At 54.2% G+C, this 21,744-nt stretch overlaps 1 protein-coding gene across 1 annotated transcript in view; it reads left to right on the top strand.

Annotated features, from left to right (window-relative positions):
- The window catches only part of SEZ6 (seizure related 6 homolog), a 46,360-nt gene that overhangs the window by 21,215 nt on the left and 3,401 nt on the right, over positions 1 to 21,744 (top strand). Inside the window, exons 2-11 of the mRNA XM_004385354.1 lie at positions 949 to 1,617; positions 2,085 to 2,218; positions 12,053 to 12,248; positions 16,077 to 16,262; positions 18,721 to 18,889; positions 19,021 to 19,187; positions 19,984 to 20,178; positions 20,413 to 20,551; positions 20,646 to 20,842; positions 21,488 to 21,682. Coding sequence (XP_004385411.1) covers positions 949 to 1,617; positions 2,085 to 2,218; positions 12,053 to 12,248; positions 16,077 to 16,262; positions 18,721 to 18,889; positions 19,021 to 19,187; positions 19,984 to 20,178; positions 20,413 to 20,551; positions 20,646 to 20,842; positions 21,488 to 21,682 — 2,247 coding nt within the window. The remainder of the gene's footprint in view (positions 1 to 948; positions 1,618 to 2,084; positions 2,219 to 12,052; positions 12,249 to 16,076; positions 16,263 to 18,720; positions 18,890 to 19,020; positions 19,188 to 19,983; positions 20,179 to 20,412; positions 20,552 to 20,645; positions 20,843 to 21,487; positions 21,683 to 21,744) is intronic.

Raw genomic sequence — 21,744 nt, forward strand, 5'->3', positions numbered from 1 at the left:
GACCCCGGCTAGTGTCCAAAAGATAAAGGGAATTCAGGGAGACACAGCAAATGGGGAAGGGAACGAATATTATCTCAGTTAAGCCTAAAAAACACCCATTTTACAGATGAGAAAGCTGAGGTTCAGAGAGTTTAGTTTATTTACCTGAGGTTGCACAGTTCCAAAGTGATGGACCTGGGCTTTAAAGCCACATCTGCCTGACTCCAGAGCTTGGCTCTTCCCACTCTACTCACAGTGCTGCTCTAGAAAAACCATAAAAAAGGGAGAGGGACTGAATAAATTATTATCTTAGGAGACATGAGAGAAATGGGACATAATGGGACCCTAACAAAGAAGTCATGCACCCATGAGGGAATCTAAATTGAAACTTCAACTATATGAAGCATTTTACTGAGGCTAATGACCAACAGATTCACTGAGAACAGAAAATGAACTTGAATGTCCTATAATCTCAAGCATAAGAGGCACTGTAGTGGGGGCAGCACTCTTGCTAAGGTTCTCATCTCAGTTCCTCAACTGACTGGCCGTGTGACTTTGAGCAAATCACTTCCTTTCTCTGGCCTGTTTCCTCATCAGTAAGATAGGCCCTTAAGCTACATTAATGATGGCAAATATTTGTCATGTCAGTCTGAGGTTTCAGGCATGGCTGCCTGTGTTGGGAAGGATTCTGAAATCCGAATCAGGATAGGAGGAAATAGTGCAATGATGGATTAGCAACGTCTGCCTCTGGTGCTGGAGGGGGAAGGATAGCTTGTGTGCCATCCTTGAAGTATGCGATATCATCTCACTTCCAGTTTAAGATTCTATAGCTCCATGATTCTCAACAGTGAACACACTCCCCAAGGTTCTCTGTCAAAAGAGAGATGGATGTCCCACTGCCTGGGCTGGGTATGTTGCTGCTCCATGTGGGGCAGGGGGAAACCCTGTGATCATTCGTTATTATTTCAGGACTCTCCTCAAAGGCCCCAACCATGGGCGAAGGGCAGGCCCCAGGCATCGAGGAGACAGATGGGGAGCTGACAGCAGTCCCCACACCTGAGCAGCCAGACGGAGGCATCCACTTCGTCACAACAGCCCCTACCCTGAAGCTGCTCAACCACCACCCGCTGCTAGAGGAATTCCTCCAAGAGGGGCTGGAGAGGGAAGAAGAGGCGCTGAAGCCAGCACTGCCCTTCCAACCTGACCCACCTACACCCATCACCCCGAGTCCCCTCCCTCGCCTGGTCAACCAGGACAGCCGCCCCATTTTCACCAGCCCTACTCCGGCCACAGCCGCAGCACCCACTCAGCCCCAGTCCAGGGAGGGCCCCTGGAGCCTGGAGTCAGGGTCCCCTGCACTTCTCATCACAGCTCCTCTACCTCCAGGGCCCAGCATGGCAGTGCCCACCCCAGGCCCAGGGGAGAGGCCCGGTAGTATGCCCCCTGGCAAGGCATGGACTCCAACCCAAGAAGGTCCAGGTGACATGGGCAGGCCATGGGCTCCAGAGGTCATGTCCCAGACCACAGGGCTCAGGCTCGAGGGGACCACTGTGACCTCTACAGCTTCAGGGGACGATGAGGAGACCACCACCACTACCACCATCATCACCACCACTATCACCACAGTCCAGCCACCAGGTCAGCTGCCTGCTGGCTTGCAGATCACAAAATGGGCATGGAGGTGGGGAGCTATGGGACTCCTAAGTTCCTCTGTCTCTGACACTATGCAGCTTGCCCTGCCATTTGGCACCAAGGGCCAGCCTGCAGGAGGCAATGGATTAGAGCCAGATAGACCAGGTTCAAATCCTGATTCTTCCAACTACAGCAAGATCCAAGGAATTTTCTTTAACTTCTCTGAACCTCATCTATAAAATGGTGATAAGACCTACCTAGCTCATTGAACTATTGTGAGAATTGAGATAAGTTTGCACATAGTAGATGTTCAATAAAAGGTGGTCCCTTCTTACAACAGGAGAATAGGTATCATAACAGATGGGCTTCATACACACACACACACACACACACACACACACACAGAGTCCAGCCTTACCTGAACCCACTTTACTAGAGCTGAGCTTACCCTTGTGTCTCCTCCTGCCTCCCAGGCCATTGTAGCCAGAATTTCTCAGGCCCAGAGGGCTCCCTGGACTCCCCCACAGCTTCCAATTCATCCGCTGATGTCAGCCTGGACTGTTTCTACTACATCTCAGTCTATCCTGGCTATGGCGTAGAAATCAAGGTAAGTGGCCTGGATCTGGGAGGGGCAAAGCTGGGAGGGGCAAAGCTCTTTTCCCAGCAAGGTGCTGGCTGTGGGGGAAGGGGAAAATGTTCACAAACATCAGTTGGAAGGGGGCCTAGGGCCAGGGTTGGGAGATAAGCCTGAAGTAAGGTCAGATTCTGTCCCATCCACCAGGGTGTGGACAGGGCTACTGCTTCGCCTCAGCAATGTCCTAGGCTGGGAGGGGCTGTGGAAGGGGCAGGGTATACCCGCCCCTTCCCCCAGGGATCTGACTGGGGCTTCAGGAAAGGGAGAGGAGGGGGCTCTAGCCTTGGATGAATGTAGACTCTTGTCTGAATCTCTGTGGTTGAGTGGAGAGAATGCAGGGCTGCCTGGTTGGGCTTGAGGGCCGCAGAGCCATTCGCTCATTCATTCATTCAGCAAATACTCCCTGAGCAGCTCCTCTGGGCTAGGCCCTGTGTTGGCTCCCAGGATGCGGCAGTGGCGTCGATAGACACAGCTACCCCACCAGAGAGGGGACAGTCTGGTGGGGGAGTCAGACCTACAGGCAGCAGTGACTATGAAACAAGTGGCCCTGGCCTCCTGCCCCAAGCCCCAGGCTCCCTGGGCAATCTCATTCCTCCCATGGTGGCATCTCTCTGCTGGTGACCCTCACACCCCTAAATCTAGCTCTGACTCGTTCTCAATCCCAAGGCCTGAGCCTGCAGGAACTCATGATGTCCCACAAGCTCCTCAATCTCAACATACCCCAAACCCAAGTCTTCCTCCTCATCTTCCCAAACCTGCTCACCACCCCATCCTCAGAGACTGACACCAACCAACCAGAAACCTGGAGCAGGGTCACAATGGAGTAATTTTTCTCAAGGGAAATTGATCCTGCCCCCTAAGCCTCCCCAAGGCCCCTGAATCAAGGCTGCTCCCTGTGGACCCCACCCACACTACCTGGCTCACCTCCAGCCACACTACCTGGCTCACCTCCAGCCACTTCCTCCCTTGTTCCCTACTCTGCCTCTGCACTGAACAGCCAAGCCTTCTTTGACCGTGAGCCCCAACTGCACATGCTTTTTCCCCTGCCTGGAACAGTCATTCCACCATCCCCTTCCTTAGGATTCAACCCTGGCATCATATTTTCTGGAACTCTCTCCTGATCCCCAAACCTGGACCATGACCATCCTAGCTCTTATCACACTGCCTTTTATCAGTCTGTTCCTAGCTTTCTACTTCCCCAGCTAGACTGTGAGTTCCTTGAGAGTACCTTGGAGTACAGGGCCCAGATGGGTACTCCCGTGCTGATCGAATGAATGGACGAAGGAATGAATGAATGAATGAGGTGACATCTGACCTGGATCTTGGAGACTGAACAGGGGTGGGGAGGAGAGAGGCCTTCAGACCAGGCGAGGGAATCAGGCAGGCTACTGAGGAGCCACAAGGAGGGGACAGGAGGAGTCGAGGGAGCAGGGCGGCACTGCCGGGTCCCCACCTCCCAGTATGCATCTCACCCATCCCAACTCCCCCAGCCCCTGGATTTTGCCCTGAAGCTATCCATCCCTGACGTGGGGCAGTGCCTCCAGGCCTCCCCTCTGAAACCATCAGGCCTGGCAGATGGAGAGTTCTCTGAGCCAGGCCCTGTGTGGGAGGGGGGACCATCTTAAGGGGGGCCTACTTCAGGCCCTCTCCCACCCCCTGGCGGGCCCTTCCCCTTCTTTCTGCAATTGTTTGCTCCTGCTCTGCCAAGCCCTGTGCCCCTAACTCTGGACTAACTGGGAAGGTAATTAGAAACAGCCACCACCACCACCCCCAAGCCATTAGCACTCAGCGCCGCTTAATTAAGGTAATTAATGTAAAATCATCACCTAATGAGAGGTGACACCGGCTGTGGCTCACCGGGTGGAAGACAGTCAGCTGCAGGTGTGGGGAATGGGGTGGGAAGGGCAGATGCCAGGCTGAGTGCCCCCCTGCAGGTCTGGGCTGCCTGCCCCTCAAGCCTCCCACTTCCACTCAAGCCCACTGGGCCAGGCTGGGGACAGGCCTAGTACCTGCCACAGTGGAGCAAGATGCTGGCTCAGCCTGCCCTGTCCTGACCTGACCCAGGCCCCACCCTGCATGCCCATCCCCTCATACAAGCCCTGTGTCTGTTGTCTGGTGCTGCCACAGTTTTTCATCAGAATGCAAAAGCCGTTACCAGGCAACCTTGAGACAAAGACCTGCCACAGCCCGGGATTGTTGTCAGGAATTGTGGCAGGCAGAGGCTGGCCCCACCCTCGATCTCGGTATCCTGGATCCCCAAGGGCCCTGTTGGCCCTGATAGCCTGACATAGTGTTAGAGGCCATGTGGGGGCAGGGGCCAGGGTGGCCAGCGCTGGGTCAGCACCAGCAGTGGGGATAAGGAGACAGAATCAGGGCTGAAGCAGGACTTAGGCTTTTCTGCTTCCAGGGCTGATTCTGGCAACCCCTACTCCCTCCCAGGCCTCCTGGCCACTCACACAGGCCACTGGGACCTGAAGAAGTACTGACACTGCAGATCTATACCCACTGAATAGTTGAAACACCAGGGCCTAGGCAAGGAAAAGGAATCGCCCAAGGTCACTCAGTTAATCATTCACTCGGGTTTTTTGAGAAACAAATTTGTTCCACCAACATGAATTCAGCATTTGCTGTGTGCCTGGCCCTGTGCTGGGCGCTGGGGACACAGACCTTCACAGTTATCGGGGAGACAGAAATCATAAACAATGACCATAGAATGCTCAGTGCTGTTGGGGACAGCGTGGGAAGCTGTGGGGCTGTGGAGATTCAGGGGCAGGCACGCCTCACCAGCCTAGAAGTCACGGAAGGCTTCCTGGCAGTGAGGATCCCTGATCTGACACTTGAGGATGAGAAGCCTGCAGCCAAACCTGGGCTGAGAAGCAGCAGGTTGGCAGGCCCGGCCCTTGAAGGCTGCCATGGCTGTTTTGTAAACGTGACTTTATTGCGTAGGAGCAGGGGTGGGCTTAAGGACTCCTACCAGAGGCCAGGCCCGAGAGCAGTGCCCTCCTGCCCAAGGCTGGCAGTTGAGCCAGGCCACACTGGGCATTGGGCAGGGACGACAGGTGAGGGGCTGGAGGGCCTAGAAATCCGCCTGTTGTCTTCCAGGCTTGGGGAGAGGGGACCGCCTATGGTGTCTCCATATCCTAGAAAAGCTCCCACTCACCCCTCCATGAAGTCACAGAGACAGCTCAGAGTAGGTGGGAGTGGGGAGGGGATGGAGTACAGGTAAGGGGGATGGGAAGAACCATGGGAGGAAAGGAGCATCTTAAGGACTGCAAATCACAACGCTGAGTAGGTCAGCTTGATGCCGTGGTAGCTCCTGCCATGTGACTGCAGCCCTTGCTGGAGTCTGGGGCTGGGCAGTTGTTGCCATTGCCTTTGAGGTGATTCCTATTCATGGTGACCCCATGTGTGTCAGAGTAGAATTGTGCCCCATAGGTTTTCAAAGGCTGGTTTTTCAGAAGTATATCACCAGGCATTTTTTTCTGAGTTACCTCTGGGTAGACTCAAACCTCCAACCTTTCAGTTAGCAGCTGCGTGTGTTAACTGTTTGCAAAATCCAGAGACTCCAGGCTGGGCAAGACACTCTCAGTTTCCTGTTTGCAGCCTCAGAGGTGCCAGAATCCCTCAAAGCCTAACTCTCCATGGCTTGGAGCACAGCCCCTCATAGCCTACTTCATCCTCCACCTCCCACCTCCCTTTTTGTCTCTGCAGCTGCTTGTGACCTCTGATCAGCCCACAGGCAGGAGGCCACCGCAGGCCCTCCAAGATCAGAGGAGCCTCGCCTGCTGCAGCCAGGGTCGGGCACTGGCCTAGGCTCTGTTCTGAGAGGTCCAGAGTCTCCCCTTGAGGATGGCTGGCAGGAGCCCATGGCCCATATGGATTCCACCCCTTCCTCAGCAGCCAGTATCCCCCTGAGAGCTCCAGGCCTTTCTGGGCCTGGTGACTGCCTCTTGCTGTGCCTGGCATGCCAAGAGCACTCCCACTGCCAGCCCCCACCTTGGTTTGGCTGCTCTCCGTACCATCTGGAGCCTGGGCACAGCTGCCCACAATCCCTGCCAAAGTGCCCCAGAAGGCCCCTTTGGCACATGGTTTTCCCATGCCAGTTGGCTGCTGGCTTGGTAGCCAGAACTCTGCCCCTTTCAGTCAGGTCAGGACCAGGCCCAAGGTGGGCACCAGGAGTGGGGTAGGGAGTTGATGGGGTGGGATTTTTGGGCAACCTCCCCAGAGGAGGCTGTGTCCCCAGCCTAAGCCTCTTTGATGGTTCCCAGAAGAGCCATCTAAGGGGACCACTGGGGTGGAAGGTAGGTCTGGCCCCATGGATTTAGGCCTCTCACTCTACCCCATCCCTAAAACAGACCCTGCCTCACACAAGGGCACAGAGACTCCCATGTAGGACAGAGGTGCCAGTTCTCACTCTGCTGTCCACTTCTGGAGGACTAGGCTGAGCCCTGCCTTCTCTGGGCCTCAGTTTCCCTCTTTGTAAAAGGAAGAGATTGAACCAGATGATGCAGAAGGCCTGTCCTAGCCAGTCCCTGTGTGCGCAGCTCCTTTTCTGGGTCCAAGAAGCTCCTTCATGGGCCAGATGGAGCAGCAGTGCTCAAGCCCTTGGCCCTGCTTCTTGCTTCCTGGCAGCTGCTGAACCTGGGCCAGGAGGAGGGTGGTTCCTGGTTTCAGTGCCTCCCAGACAGGCCTGGCAGACCTGAGGGTGAGATGAGCCCACAGCCAGCTGCCACCAGGGCAAATGCCAACAGCTGATCAGGGTGGGGCCCATGTCTCCCCAAGAAAGGTACCTTCTGGGTACCTGTGCTGAGCCGCTTACAGACAGGATCTAACTTAGCCCTTACAGCCCTGTGAGGTAGGCATGAATTCCCCATTTAACAGACAAAACTGGGCTCAGAATGGTCATGTGACTTGCCTAAGCAACCTCAGTTAGTCAGTGATGGAGCTGGGACTTGATCCCAGAACTGAAGAGCCCCTGTTCCTCCCCTAGCCCATGAGGTTGGCATGGATGGGGCATGGGTCAAGTCCAGAGAGGGAGTGCTGGGCAGGGACAGGTCCCTGTCTGGACTCCACCCCACCTCCCCTTCGTCAGCCTTGCCCTGCCTGACCCAGGCCCATAGGACAACCATCTGGAGTCCTCCTAGTCCTGGGGAGGGGCCGGGGCACTGTGCATGAAGACAGGGCACTGGACCAGGAATCAGGAGTTGGACTTAGTGTGTGACCCAAGGGGGATCTCTCAACTTCTCTGACTACAGGTTTCCCTCATCTATAAAGTGGAGCTAGACACAGCTGTCCTACCTCCTTATTGGGGTTTTGTGAGACCTGAGAGGATAGTGGGTGTGAAAGAGCTTTGAAAACTATAAGGGCCTTGTAGAGAAAATTGTGATTATTCTATTGGTGTGAGGGGCTGTGTGCATGCAGGTGGGCCTGTGTCAGAGCCCACACAGGTGGGGCGGGTGGGGGGTGACCAAGAAAGTCTAGCGTGGAGGAGGGGCTGTGGCCAGTATTTCTGAGGGGTGGGGTTCAGAGACTGGGAGGGGGGTCTCACACCATAGTCATCCTTGAGATCATTCACAGGGTTGTACTTGAGCAAATGTATACAAAAAATTGTGGCACCTTCCCACGTATGGGTCACACCATTAGGGTATGTAGCTGCGGACCTGACTAGCAGTTTCCATGGGGATGGACAGGTCAGTCAAAGCTGATATCTAGGGGTTGGGAGAGGGCAACCTGAATCCTCCCCACCTCCCACCCATGAGGGAGCCACCCTCTAGCTGGCTCTATTTCCTTCTTTGAAGTGACCTCATGGTTGGCTGCAGTGTTAGACAGCCCAGAGCCCTGTGGGATTTGTCCTCAGCTCCCTCTACTTCTGTTTTCCCCCTGCCCGCTCCCCTCCCCCAGGCCCCTCTTGTCATTGGCAAGGGTTGTGGGAAGATGGCCTTCATGAGCAGAGCTGACATTTCAATCTGTCTCCCAAGATCATCACACGCCTGCAAATTGCATCAAGACTTCATCACCCCCCTTGTCCAACACCCGGCCCTATCTGGCCTGTCAGGTCTGACCCTCAAACAAGTGACAAATTACATTCCAGCCACCGTGGCAAGCCCACAAGTGGGTGCTTGAAACCCAAGGGACCAGAGCTGCCCAGACAGCCTCTGGCTGAGAACAGGTGCCTTCTAGGTGGGAGCCCCAAGCAAATAGCCCACTCCATCCCACACTTTCATCCCAACCTTCCCCACCAGACTTGAGGGGGCCATGCCTTCCCCAGACCAGAGGCTGCCAGAAGCCTCAGCTCCCAGTTTCCCCAGTTTTCCAGGCTTCTGGGGGAAGGATAGCTGGTGAGAACACAAATCTCAACTTCTTGGAAAAAGCTAGGCTTGGCTAAGATCTACCTCCTTGCTAAACCTGGGGGCCTGGGGATAAAGACGTCTAGAAATCTGCTTCTGCAGGTGACACCCCGTGAAGTTGGGAGGAGGAGGGAGTTGTCTTTGCCTCCTATAAGGCAAGACTCTGCTACTTAACACCAGTGTGGCCTTTGGCAAGTTCCTTAGCCTCTCTGAGCCTCTGTTTATTTATGGGGATTTTACCACCTACCTTATAGAATTGTGCGGTGGTTGCTGTTTGGTGCCTGTAGAGTCAGTTTCGACTCATAGCAACCCCATGTGACAGAATAGAACTGCCCCATAGGGTTTTCTAGGTTGTATTCTTTATGGGAGCAGATTGCCAGGTATTTTCTCCCACGGAGCCACCAGATGGGTTCAAACTGCCAATCCTTCAGATAGCAGCTGAGCGCTTAACCGTTGTGCCACCAGGGCTCTTTATAGAATTGGGGTAAGGGTGAAACAACTGGCATAAAACACCTAGTACAAGGCTTGACACATTGCAGGTGCTCTGTGAGCGGCAATTGTTATTGCTGCTGCCCTCTGACCCCACAAAGCAAAAGGGTCAGAGTTGGAAGCTAGAGGTCAAGAGGGTATATATGGAGAGCTAGGAAGAAAATACATACTAAGTGAATTTCTACTTCTCTGACTTTGCCTTCTTAATTTCCCTGCAGCGAATGTCCTCCCTCCCCACTTGTCACAGCCCCCCCTTCAAAGTGCTGTCAGGCCCCACCTGCTCCATGAGCTTTCGCTGAGCCTCCAGTCCCTCCAGCTCCCCCTTTGAGGATTCTTGCCACACACATTCAGTGCCACTTAAGGCCGAATTAGATGCTGCCTGGCATCTCTCGATAATTACAGATTCCACGTGTATGAGTCTTGTTTTCCCAACTCTGGAATCACAGAATCTCCAAGTTTGAAAAAACCTCATCCAGCCTCCGCCTGCAGCAGGAACTCCCTGAGGAATGTTCCCGGCAGATGGTCAGGCAGCCTCCACCCAAACGTGCCCAGGCGGGGGCTCCTCATGAAGAGGAGGCACTTCTGCCCCCAGCACCCAGCCTTAAGCCTTCTCTTCACCCCCTGAAAACCTACTAGGTCCTTCCTCCCAGGCAGGAGTGGGGACCTCTCCCTGCCCAGCTGCCCCCACTGAAGTCCCCATAGCATAGCCGCTCTCAGCACCCCAGTCTGGGGACCTGGGGCCTGGAGCCTGGCAGAAGGCTGTTTCCCAGGACCTGAGGCTCAGCATCCTCAGTGCTTCTCAGCTCACAGGACACCGCTGAGGAATGAGTGGCCCATTCATTCACTCTCTCCACACATCTTTATTGAGACTGGCCAGGGAAGAGGGCATCATGACCCAGAATGCCACCCCGGGCTTTCATAGAGAAATGGGTGGAAGACAGGTGGGGAGAGCCTGAAGCAGAGGGACTGCCTGGACTGACCTGGGAGGCAGAGGATGGTGGCCCTGAGATCCAAAGGGATGACCAGCTTCCCCGGGAGAGGGAGAGAGGAAGGCATTCCTTGTGCAGGGTCTCACCTATGCAAATGCCCAGAGGTCCCAGAGGGGTGGGAGTGGGAGGTGGCCTTTGGCCGCAGTACAGGTAAATGAGGCTGGCAAAGCCAGTGGGGCCAACTGGGAGGTTTGGACCTTGTCCTCTAGGAAGTCTGAAGTCACCAGCAGGTTTTGGTGGGAGAGAGACATGATCTGACCTGAGACAGCTAGGGCCTGGGAGATGAGTCGGGGATGGGAGGAGTGAGACAGGGATGGTTAGAGGAAGCTACTCTCCATGTGAGACACAATGGGTAGGGGGCCATCAGAGCCAAGACAAAGACAAAGGGATGAAGGGGGGAGCCTATTGGAAAGACATTTGAAAGGTAAGATTAGGAAGCATTTGGTGACTCACTGGATGCCACTTAACCAACCCCAGTAGTTAACCCATGAAGGTCCTGTCTTGTAGGGACCTTGGAGACCATGTAGGATCAGTGTTGCTGAATTGGTCAAGGATCTTGTTTAAATTCAGATTACAGTTCAGTACATGTGAGGTGGGGAATGAGATTCTGCATTTCTAATAAGCTCCCAGGTGATGCTGATGTTGCTGGCCCAGGAGCCACATTTTAAGTAGCAAGGACATATCCTAGGCCATTTTATAAGATGAGGAAATGGAGGCTCAGATAGTTAGTATACTTGTCCAAGATCACATGGTTAGGATGAGGTTCTAGATCTCTGGGCTCCAATCCAGTGCTCCTTCCACCAGGCTACACTGCCACTTCCCATCCAGGCAGTCTGTTGCTGTCCAATCCTTTGATTCGTTTGACTGAATGGAGACATAGAGACCAGAAGGATGCTCCAGGGGTTGAGGGCCTGAGGACTTGGGTGGTAGCAGATCTGTGACAGCCAGAGGGAGGGGCACTGAGAAAGAGGTCCATAGAAGAGAGAGAACAGCAGTGTGGCTGGCATGTGGAGGGGCGTGGCATAAGGCTTAGCAGTTGGCAGGGGCCAGGTTGGGCAGGGCCTTCGGGGCCCAGGAAGGAGTTTGGACTAGATCCAATAGGTTCCATGGGCTAAATGGGGAGCCACTGGAGGATTTAAAAGAGGAAGTAACATGATCAGCAACAGGTTTGGGACTGCAGCTCACGGGATATTGATGTTGGCGGAGGAGCCCTACAGATAGGGAGGCTGTCAGGAGGGTGCTGAGGTGATCTAGGTGAGCAACACTATTGGGGACCTGGGGAAGTGATAGTGGGGGTGATCTGAGGTCCAACTGACAGGACTGAATGACTGATTGGATATGGCGTGTGAGGGAGGAGGCAAGATGCCAGTTTCTGACGTGAGCACTTGGTGGATGGTGAAGTTATTCCCTTAGATGGAGCGCCAAGGGGAGCTACTGATTGGAGAAGGTGGTTCAGTCAGTATGAAGCAGGATGGATGTTTGATGTCCCTTCAAACTGGGTGAGGCATCCAGCAGGGGATGTCCAAGGGCAGCTGGGCACCTAAGTCCAATGCTTAAGACCTCACATTGCTGGCTAGACCCTCAGACACCATCTAGTTCAATACGCCTACCCCATCCCCACTTCACAGATAAGAAAACTGAGCCAGGGAGGGGAAGGGACAGGAAGCAGCTGGGGTAGTAGAAAAGGCTTTGGAGACAGACCTGCTTACAAATCCCAGTTCTGCTAACAATCTGTGTGACCTTGAGTAATTTACATAGTGTCTCTGAGCCTCAGATCCCATCTCACGGAGTTGTGGGAAGGTAAGCTGAGCCCCTCCTGTACAGCAGTGCCTAACTCAGGACCTGGGGGCTCTGGCGACCAAGGGATGGGGAAGCAGCAGGGTTGGCCATGCCCAGGGGTTGAAGGAGCCTGAGGGCAGCAAGGCTCAGGTGGCAGGAAGAAGCCTGACTGCTCTGCTTTGCTCTCTCTACTCCACCGGCAGGTCCAGAACATCAGCCTCCTAGAGGGGGAGACCGTGACTGTGGAGGGCCTAGGGGGGCCAGACCCGCTGCCCCTGGCCAACGAGTCTTTCCTGCTGCGGGGCCAAGTCATCCGCAGCCCCACACATCAAGTGGCCCTGAGGTTCCAGAGCCTCCCACCACCTGCCGGGCCTGGCACCTTTCATTTCCACTACCAAGGTAGGTCTGGGCAGCCAAGGCAGGAGCTAGCCTAGCCTGGTTGCCCTCCTGGAGGTCTCTGATCCTATTACACCCTGGGGAAAAACATAGAGGGGCTAGTAACATACAACAAGGTGCCCAGGGAAGCTCCATACAACTGGAGGTGGGTAGACACTTAAACAGGCAATAACGATAGAAGCCCTCCCTGTAAATGCAAGGCGGTCAAGGTCAAAGGGGTTTGACAACGCCTTAGGAGGACCTTAGCTGCCATCTTGGCCTTCCCGAACTGCCTCATCCACCCTGGACTTGGCCCACACCTGTCAGCTCTGCTTAGAACACCTCAGGAAGCAGGGGAGCAACACAGTAGCATGATGTTCTGAGAAAATTACAGACTCAGGAGAAGGTCAGATCTGTGTTTGAATATCCTTCCCACTGGTTTCTGACCTCTCTGATCCTCCTTTTCCTCTGCTGTAAACACCACAACACCTACCCCACAAAGTCGTGGTGAGGATTAAACAAAACGGTGCGAGTCAAGTGCTTAGCACAGGCTCTGTCAAGGAAACTAGTAAACAGCTGTTGGGGGGGGGTGCAGGAAGGAAGGGGGAGACTCTGCTGCTCTTCCCTTAGCACTCCCCCTCCCCCACCCCCGCCCCAGACAGAGTCATCTTGAGCCTTTGCACCTTCTGCACAGCTGCTACAGGTTAACCCAACTCAGATTTGGGAGGCGCTAATGGGGAAATAATTGGTGTGAACAATTACAGGATTGTCTTGCGTTGTCATGGACCACTTCTGCAGCCCTGTGGGGGGCCATAGCTAGAAGGAGGGTGGGCACTCCTCTGGGAATCCTGAATGCTTGGAACCACAACCTAAGGAGCAGTCACCCTCTCCTGACCTCCCCACCCAAGCTGGGAGTAGCAGTCCTGGCACGCTGGCAGCAGGGAGCCTGGTGGTGGGCAGGGGCTGGGCAGAAGCCAGGGGCCAGCTGAGGCAAGGGTGAGCATCTAGGCGTCCTGGCCGGCCTCCCTAACAGCTCATCAATCCTCCCTAGTGGCGGGCATAATTTCACGCCATGGTAACCTTCTCTCTTGCTGCAAATTCCTTTGCACAAAACCCTGGACCTCCTCTCTGTTGGGCCAGACCAAGGTGGCTGACAGGCAGTGAGTTGGAGGCCGGGTGGGCAAGGGGGAGCTGACCCCAAGGAGGGCCTGGGAGAGCCGGCCCAGTCCTACCTGCTTCTCAGCTGCCAGAAGCCCTCCCTCCTCGGCCCAGTTTTTGTCAATGATCAGCTCTTTCCTTAATGAGTGTAATTCCCCTAATTATAGGCTGTAATTAGCCCTGATCCTGGAGAATAGGAGGAGCATGTGCCCACATGCATCTCCGTGGGCAGAGAAAGAGGGAGTCAGAGGAGTGGAGAGGCCTTGTATCTACACCCCTGCCAGAGGTGCCCAGGCTGGTTGCTGTTGGAGGTCACAAGGATGGGCCCCTACAAGGGCCTCATCTGCAGGGCTAAGTTCCAACTCCCCTCCCACAGGCTCAGGCAGGGTGGGGAGATAGAGGGCTCTGTCAGGCATCCTCCTCCTCCATCCTGAGCCTTCCTGGCACTGAACTTGGCCCCAGAAACAGACGCCAGTGAGAAAATAACTCGACAGATTGCAGTGGTGCAGGCTCCCCGGGAACAGTCGTCATGGCAACAAGAAGAAGCTCACCCTGGGAAGTGGCACTTCACCCACTATGGAGATTGGGGGCTTCTTATCTGCCCTAGCCTCCTGCCTCTCACCCCATCCTGGCCCAATTTCTTCATCTGTGAAATAGGTGTCCTGCCTTGCCAAAGATGTGATGAGAACTCGAGGGGAAGATGTAAGTACAAGTGTGAGTGTGACATCTGGTCCTTGCCTAGATCCCCACACTCCCCCACCCTACCCCGCCCCGTGTAGCCTCGCACTCCCTTCCATTCTGAGTTCAGTGTCCCACATCCTCTTCCTTATCCCATCCTGGGCCCAGATCCCACCCCAGGCCATTGTGAGTGGCTGTCCTGAACAACCACCCAGGGTGATCTGTCCCAGTTTGACCTCCTGCTGAGAATTTGCATTTCTAACAAGTTCCCCAGAAGTTACACATAGGTGATTCTTATGTCAAAGCCCTGTGCCTGTTAACTCTCAGGCTACTCTGACTCCTGAGGCCAGGTTTCCACCGTCACCTGTAGAAGCAGGTGTAGGGGAGGGAAAACAAATGGGCTTTAGAGCCAGGAGCTTCAAGTGCCTGCTTTACCACTTACATGCTGTGTGATGAGGAAAAATTTCTCAATCTCTCTCTGAACCTTAGCTTTCCTCATCTGAAATTGGGTTAAAACCTCTACCTTGCCTTCCTTTCTTCCAAACATATTGTAGACTTCAAATAAGAAGAGAGTGAAGGCATTTCAGAAGCCGGAAGGTGCATGTAGATGTGAGGTGCTATTATTAATCAAGATTACATACAATAACAGCAGGCTAGTGTGCTAGGTATTTGTTCAGTGTCAGGCACTCCATATATGTCCTTTCACCTCACCTCCACAGCACTGAATGCAGTACTGATTAAATGAGTGGGTAAACAAGGAAACGAAAGCACAGAGGCATTAAGTAACTTGCCCAAGGTTGCACAGCAAACCCAGGCAGTCTGACCCCAGAGCCTACCTCCTAAGCACCATCTGCCAATCAGGATTAGCCTTTCATTAGTCACTCACTGAAGAACTCTATGAGACAGGGAATCATTTCCCCATTTCACAGACATAGTAACTAAGGCCAGGAGAGGTGAAAGTCACAAAACTGAAAGCCACAAAACTCAAGTGTCTGGACCCTGGTCTGCCCAGAGGTGACCCTTTTTTCTAGCCACACAAAAGAACATAGAGGCTAGGGTAGCACCTGCCGGGACCTCTCTTCCCATCCACCTGGTACCACCAATAAGGGTAATTTGTCTCAGTCCCCATCCCTCCTATCACCCCCCAGTGGTTTTCTGGATCTTTAGCCTAACCCTTCTCTCAGCCTTTCTCCTTGCCTCCCTCCAAGCCTTCTCCCCAACCTCTCAGACCCAAGCCCTGACTCTCTTGGTCCCAGGTTGGGATTTGCCAGGTTGTTTGGTAGGATCTGCTGCCACCACTTGGCCATACTTAGTATGACAATTCCAAAAGCTACCAGGTTTCCCAGGGAACTTGTTCTTCCCCCAATTTCAAAGAAGGCATGCGCTGCACCCACCCTAGCTCCCTTCTGTTTTTAAAAATCCACCGCTGTTTCCATCAAACATTTTAGTATTTCTCCATGAATAAAAAAGAAGCTTTTGCTGCCTGCCTTCAATCTTTCCTGCTGCAATGCATATTTATCCTCTGTAAGAAAAATATCAACACTTTACATAGGCTTTTCACTTTTCCAGGTGCTTTCCCATTTATAAGTCATTCAATAAACATATCTTGAAGATATACTATCAGCTGAGTTCCAGAGATACCAAGCTAAATAAAATATAATCCCTATTTTATTCTCACAATAACCCTGTAGATGGGCTGGCATTCTGAGCCTCATTTCACAGATGAAGAAACAGACACAAAAAGGTTAAGTAACCTGCTCAAAGTGTCACAAAGCTTGGACCAGAACCCAAGCCTCCTATCTTCCAGCTCTGTGCTTGCTCCACTAACCAGCCCAGACTGCCGGAAATATCATGGGCAGGCACCTTTAGGGGAGGGGACTGGAGTCTTTTCTGCAATTCCTCATGCTTCCTCTGGCCCCACATGACACTTCTTGGCAATGGAGGCTGGGGCTGGCCCTTTTTCCCCTGACTATGGCTCAGCGCCCCCTTCCCATAACACCTTCTCTCTCTCCACAGCCTATCTTCTCACCTGCCACTTTCCCCGACGTCCAGCTTATGGAGACGTAACTGTCAACAGCCTCCACCCAGGAGGCAGCGCCCGCTTCCACTGTGCCAGTGGCTATCAGCTGAAGGGCGCCAGGCTCCTTACCTGTCTGAATGCCACCCAGCCCTTGTGGGATTCCCAGGAGCCTGTCTGCATTGGTGAGTGGCCCCAGAGGAAAGGACTCAATGCTGAGCAGGGAAGTGTGAGTCCGGGGGAACTCATCCCTGCTCTCTGCTGCTGGCTGGCACTGTCCCTGAACCTCACTCTCCATAAGGAGCCAGAAAATGGCCACATTCGATGACATTCATCCAACATGCATTTATTAAGTACCTACTAAAAGGAGGCACACAGGTATACAGAGCTGAATTAAACAGGGACTTCAAAGAACCCACAGTTTCAGGAAACAGGGGAAGAAGAAAGCACATAGGTGGCCAACTTCCAGAGCAGGAAGTAAAAAGTGCCATAGAGGAGACACAAAGTACCCTGGGAGGAGGGGAAGCAATCACTCTTAGTTGGTATTTAGCAGGCCTCCTGGGAGAAGTGACACTGAAGGTTTGCCATTTCAGTGGAGGGGACAACATGGGCAGTGGCACAGAGGTGGGAAGGAGAGCAGGGGTGGGGGGTTAGGGACACTGAAGACAGACAGGTTTGGCTGAGCCTGAGGCATGTGGAGGGGGCAGGGGAGGGTCTTGACCATCAGGCCAAGATACTGGGGAGCTGTTGAAGGTTTTTGAGAAGAGAAGAGAAAAGCTCAGAACTGCCTCTCAGGAGAGCCAGCCAGGTGGTTGTCTGGAGGCTGGAAGCAGAGTCTGGAGGCTCTGCCTAGCAAGAGGGTCTGCCCTTCGACAGCGACCTTGGGAACGGAGAGCAGGGCAGAGGGTCCAGAGACACTGCAGAGGAAAAGGGGACTCCCAGGTTCTGGTCCTGGATCATCAGGAGGTTTGGGGTTCTGTCAGTGGAAGGGGTTTGTTGGAGAAAGGAAGATGAAGTGCTTGGTTTGGGATATGAGAGGCACTTGGGCTTTTGAACCTTATTTCATTGTATAACCCCTTCCTGGGTGCCAGGCACAACCAGAGATGAATAAGACAGATGTGGTCTCTGCTCTCCAGAAGCTCCCCATCTAACGGGAAGACTGGCAAGAAGCTCAGTGAGGACAGTGCCGTGCAGAAAGTGCTGTGATGGGGCAAATGTGGGGTGGGGGGACCCAAGGGAGGAAGAGCTGATCCAGAGTGAGAGGGGGGCAAGGAAGGTTAAAGGAATGTTAGCTAGAGGAAGTGGGGTGGATTCCTGGAACAGCACATGCAAAGGTGTGGAGGCATGAAACAGCCTGACATAGTGAGGACAGAGTGAGCTGTGCCCGAAGGAAAGGGGCTGTGGGGAGAGGAGGCTGAAGCTGAGTGGAGAAGTTGCCTTCATAATGGGCCTTGAATGTCATTTTGAGTTTGGACTCTGTCCTAAGGGTAATAGGGAGCCACTGAGAGATTTTAAGCAAAGGATGGAGCATGATCAAATTTGAAGGGCAGTTCCATTCTGAGACCAAGCAGAAAGGTGGCTCTGCTGTCTCTGCAGAGAAGAAACTTACCCCTTTTCCCCCGAGAACTTTATTGGGTTAAAATATTCTGTCGCCTTGATCATTTAAAGGCAAAGGTACCGCGTATCAGTCATGGCAGCCTGGACTCTGAAAGCTGGAAGGGCCCCGGGCTTTGTGTCCAGGAGAGGAAAGGGCAGCCTATAACCAGCCACACTCCTCCTGCCTGAGGCCCTTCTCTGACCACTTAATGGCAGGAGTTTATGGCTAAGTCACCCAGCAAGCCTCACTGATGGGGACAGGCGAGCTGCTCAGAAGAGAAAGAGAAGACAGTTGTGGCACCAGAGGTCAGCCCAGGGATGACAGTGGTAGTGATACCTGGAGAACTATTTCACAAAGTGTTTCAAGCCACCAGCTGGCACAGCAATGTCTGCTAAGGGCACCAGATTTAGGGGTGGATGGCACGCATACCAGGTGTTTGTTATCCCTGATCTAGCCCTGTCCCCCTTTTTATATTCACTCGCACATTTTATTCAACAAACACCAACACCAACTCTGTTTGACCTAAAAAGACCTGGCCCCTGCCCCAGGAGGTCCTAGTTAAGGGGCATACCCAAGCAAATAACTGGTTTTAGAAAAATGGCATGACTGGAGATAGAAGATGTACCCAAGAAGGTTGGCATCAAAGGTAAGAGGCTTTAATAAAGCCTGCCTGGGGAGATCATGAAAGGCTTCCTGTAGGAGTCAGCAGAAAGGGGAAGTGACTTACCCAGGGCCACACAGCCAGGCAGTGGCAGATCCACCTACAGTCAAGAGAGTTGCACATGAATAGTCCTAGAGGTGTGAAATGTTCAGAGGTAGGGTTCTGGTGTGAGCCCAGGCTTCCTGGAGCTTCAGGGACCCAGGGATAAAGGACTGACCTTTGAGACCATGAAGGCATGGATAGCAGGGAGGCAAACCTCCCTGCTGCCCCATGCAGAGGGCACAGAGCTGGGATGGAAAGGGAGGGTCTTTTAGGGCCCAGAGCAGGCAGGTTACCTCAGATCCAGTCAGGGTCCTGGCCTAGTATCCTGGTCCCTGTCTCGCAGCTGCCTGCGGTGGGGTGATTCGCAATGCCACCACTGGCCGCATTGTCTCTCCGGGCTTCCCGGGCAACTACAGCAACAACCTCACCTGCCACTGGCTGCTTGAGGCTCCTGAGGGCCAGCGGCTGCACCTGCACTTTGAGAAGGTTTCCCTGGCAGAGGATGACGACAGGTGAGGGGCTGTGCCAGTGGGATGGGAGTGCCTGCCTGGTAATACCCTGCTGGAGGGGTGGTACCCAGGCCTGGGGCCACAGCCTACCTGGGTCAGGGACCAGTCACCCAGCTGCCACTCTCCTGGCCCAGGCTCATCATCCACAATGGAGACAACGTGGAGGCCCCGCCTGTGTACGATTCCTACGAGGTGGAATACCTGCCCATTGAGGGCCTGCTCAGCTCTGGCAGACATTTCTTTGTGGAGCTCAGTACTGACAGCAGTGGGGCAGCTGCAGGCATGGCCCTGCGCTATGAGGGTGAGCCTGCTGGGCCTGCCCAGGGGGCGTAGGGGGCTGGAGGGGACTGGAGGGATAAGAAGACAGGGGATTCCGAGCCAAGGGTCTCTTCTCTCACACCTTCTTCCTCTCTGCCTCCATTCCATCACCCCTTGCAACTCTACCCCTGCCCACCTGGCACTTAGGTCCCTTCTCCCTGCCCCTCCCCTCTGGTCCAAGAAAATGAACTCTCCAGAGTTGGAAGAGCAGAGAAGGCCCCAACTCTTAGGGAAGGAAAATTTCTGCAAGATGTTCTAGAACCACTTATGCATGCACGTGCTCATTTATTTGTTTAAAGAAGCATTTATTGTGCACCTACTGTGTACTAGGTGTCCTTGGGTGGCACAAATGGTTAAGCGCTCAGCTGCTAATCAAAAAGTTGGCAGTTGAAGTCTACCCAGAGGTGCCTTGGAAGAAAGGCCTGGTGATCTACTTCAGAAAAATCAGCCATTGGAAACCCTACGGAACACAGTTCTACTCTAACACACATGGGGTCACCATGAGTCGGAATCGAGTCGATGGCAACTGGACTGGACTGACTGAACTGTGTACTAAGCACCAAACTAGGCACTGACTGGCAATACAACGGTGACTAAGATAGCTTCCTGAGCACAATCAGGATAGGTGTCCTGGGCTGGCTCTGTCCCTTGCTCCAAGCCAGGACATAAATTTGCCCATCAGTACTCAGGAAGAGAAAGGCCCTGGGGAGCAGGAGGATGCCTGCCCACTTTGTCTGCCCCAGTTGAGGCTGAGCTGGGCTGCACCCTATGGTTTACAGCTTTCCAGCAGGGCCACTGCTATGAGCCTTTCGTCAAATATGGAAACTTCAGCAGCAGTGCACCCTCCTACCCTGTGGGTACCACTGTGGAGTTCAGCTGTGACCCTGGCTACACCCTGGAGCAGGGGTCCATCATCATTGAATGTGTTGACCCCCATGACCCCCAGTGGAATGAGACAGAACCAGCCTGCCGAGGTCAGTAGGCACCAGTGGATGGGCCTGTGGGAGCAGGGAGCAGGGTGGGCACCAGGGAGCCAGCCACATAGCCTGGGAGCACAGGAGCACTGTGACGTGTGATTCAAGCTTCAAACAGAGGGGGCGGGCTCCCAGCAATGGGCAAGCACTCCTGTGGGCAGGTAGCAACCCCAGGACATGGCACTGGGGGGAACGCGGAGGGGACGCGCCTCCCGGGCCTCCCCTGCCTTCCAGCCGTGTGCAGCGGAGAGATCACAGACTCAGCTGGCGTGGTGCTCTCCCCCAACTGGCCAGAGCCCTACGGCCGTGGGCAGGACTGCATCTGGGGTGTGCATGTGGAGGAGGACAAGCGCATCATGCTGGACGTCCGAGTGTGAGTGCCCACAGGGCCAGGCCAAGCCAGCCCTCCTGCCCAGCCTTTCCTGAGGCCCCTTGGCCTGACCTGCACTGACAGTCCTCCTCCACAGGCTGCGTGTCGGCCCTGGTGATGTGCTTACCTTCTATGACGGCGATGACCTGACAGCCCGGGTCCTGGGCCAGTACTCAGGGCCCCGTGGCCACTTCAAGCTCTTTACTTCCATGGCTGACGTCACTATCCAATTTCAGTCGGACCCTGGGGCCTCAGTGCTGAGCTACCAGCAGGGCTTTGTCATCCACTTCTTTGGTGAGCTTGCCCCTGCCCCACTCTACTGCCTGGGGGAGGAGGGGTACCTGAGAGCAGACCCCACACCATAGACAGTCAGAGAGACCAGAGCGACAAAGAGCCTGAGTGCTCCCACCTGACAAGGGAATGCTTGAAATGCTACAGGTATCACCTAAAGGAAGCTGGCCCTGCTCTCCATCTTCCCTGAGGGCCTTATAAGAGAAAAGGAGCCTTCTGTTGCAGCAGAGGGGACTTAAGTTAGACAGCAGGAAGAACTTCATAACAAAAACAGGTTTCTAGGGGTTTCTGACAATCTTTAATAGAAGTGACAGTTTCCCCCATCTTACCTGGCCCCATCTCTCTGGACTGAGGAACTGGCCACAGTGCTTTTGGAAGGAAGGGCAAAGTATAGATGAAAATCCTGGAATCTAGGAGACTGAAGGATGTCAGGGACAGGCAAGGAGTGGCCCTTGAGCAGGGAGCAATGTATCACTGAGCATGCCAGGCTAGGCTAAAACCCATTAACCTGTTGCTGTCGAGTCGATTCCGACTCACAGAGCCCAGGATAAACTGGCAAGAGCCTGATTACCCTGAGTGAGGTGGACAAGCACAGAGTCACCTTGGTGCTAGCTGAGGGCCGGCACCTTGCTGCCCCTGTGCCTCCAGAGGTACCCCGCAACGACACCTGTCCGGAGCTGCCTGAGATCCCCAATGGCTGGAAGAGCCCATCACAGCCTGAGCTGGTGCACGGCACCGTGGTCACTTACCAGTGCTACCCCGGCTACCAAGTGGTGGGATCCAGTGTCCTCATGTGTCAGTGGGACCTAACCTGGAGTGAGGACCTGCCCTCCTGCCAGCGGGGTGAGTGTACCTGTTCCGCATGCATGGCGTCACTAAAGTTGGTGTTACCCAGTGTGGTAGCT

The sequence above is a fragment of the Trichechus manatus genome, unplaced genomic scaffold (assembly GCF_000243295.1).
Source record: "Trichechus manatus latirostris isolate Lorelei unplaced genomic scaffold, TriManLat1.0 scaffold00138, whole genome shotgun sequence".
In the NCBI taxonomy this organism is placed as follows: Eukaryota; Metazoa; Chordata; class Mammalia; order Sirenia; family Trichechidae; genus Trichechus; species Trichechus manatus.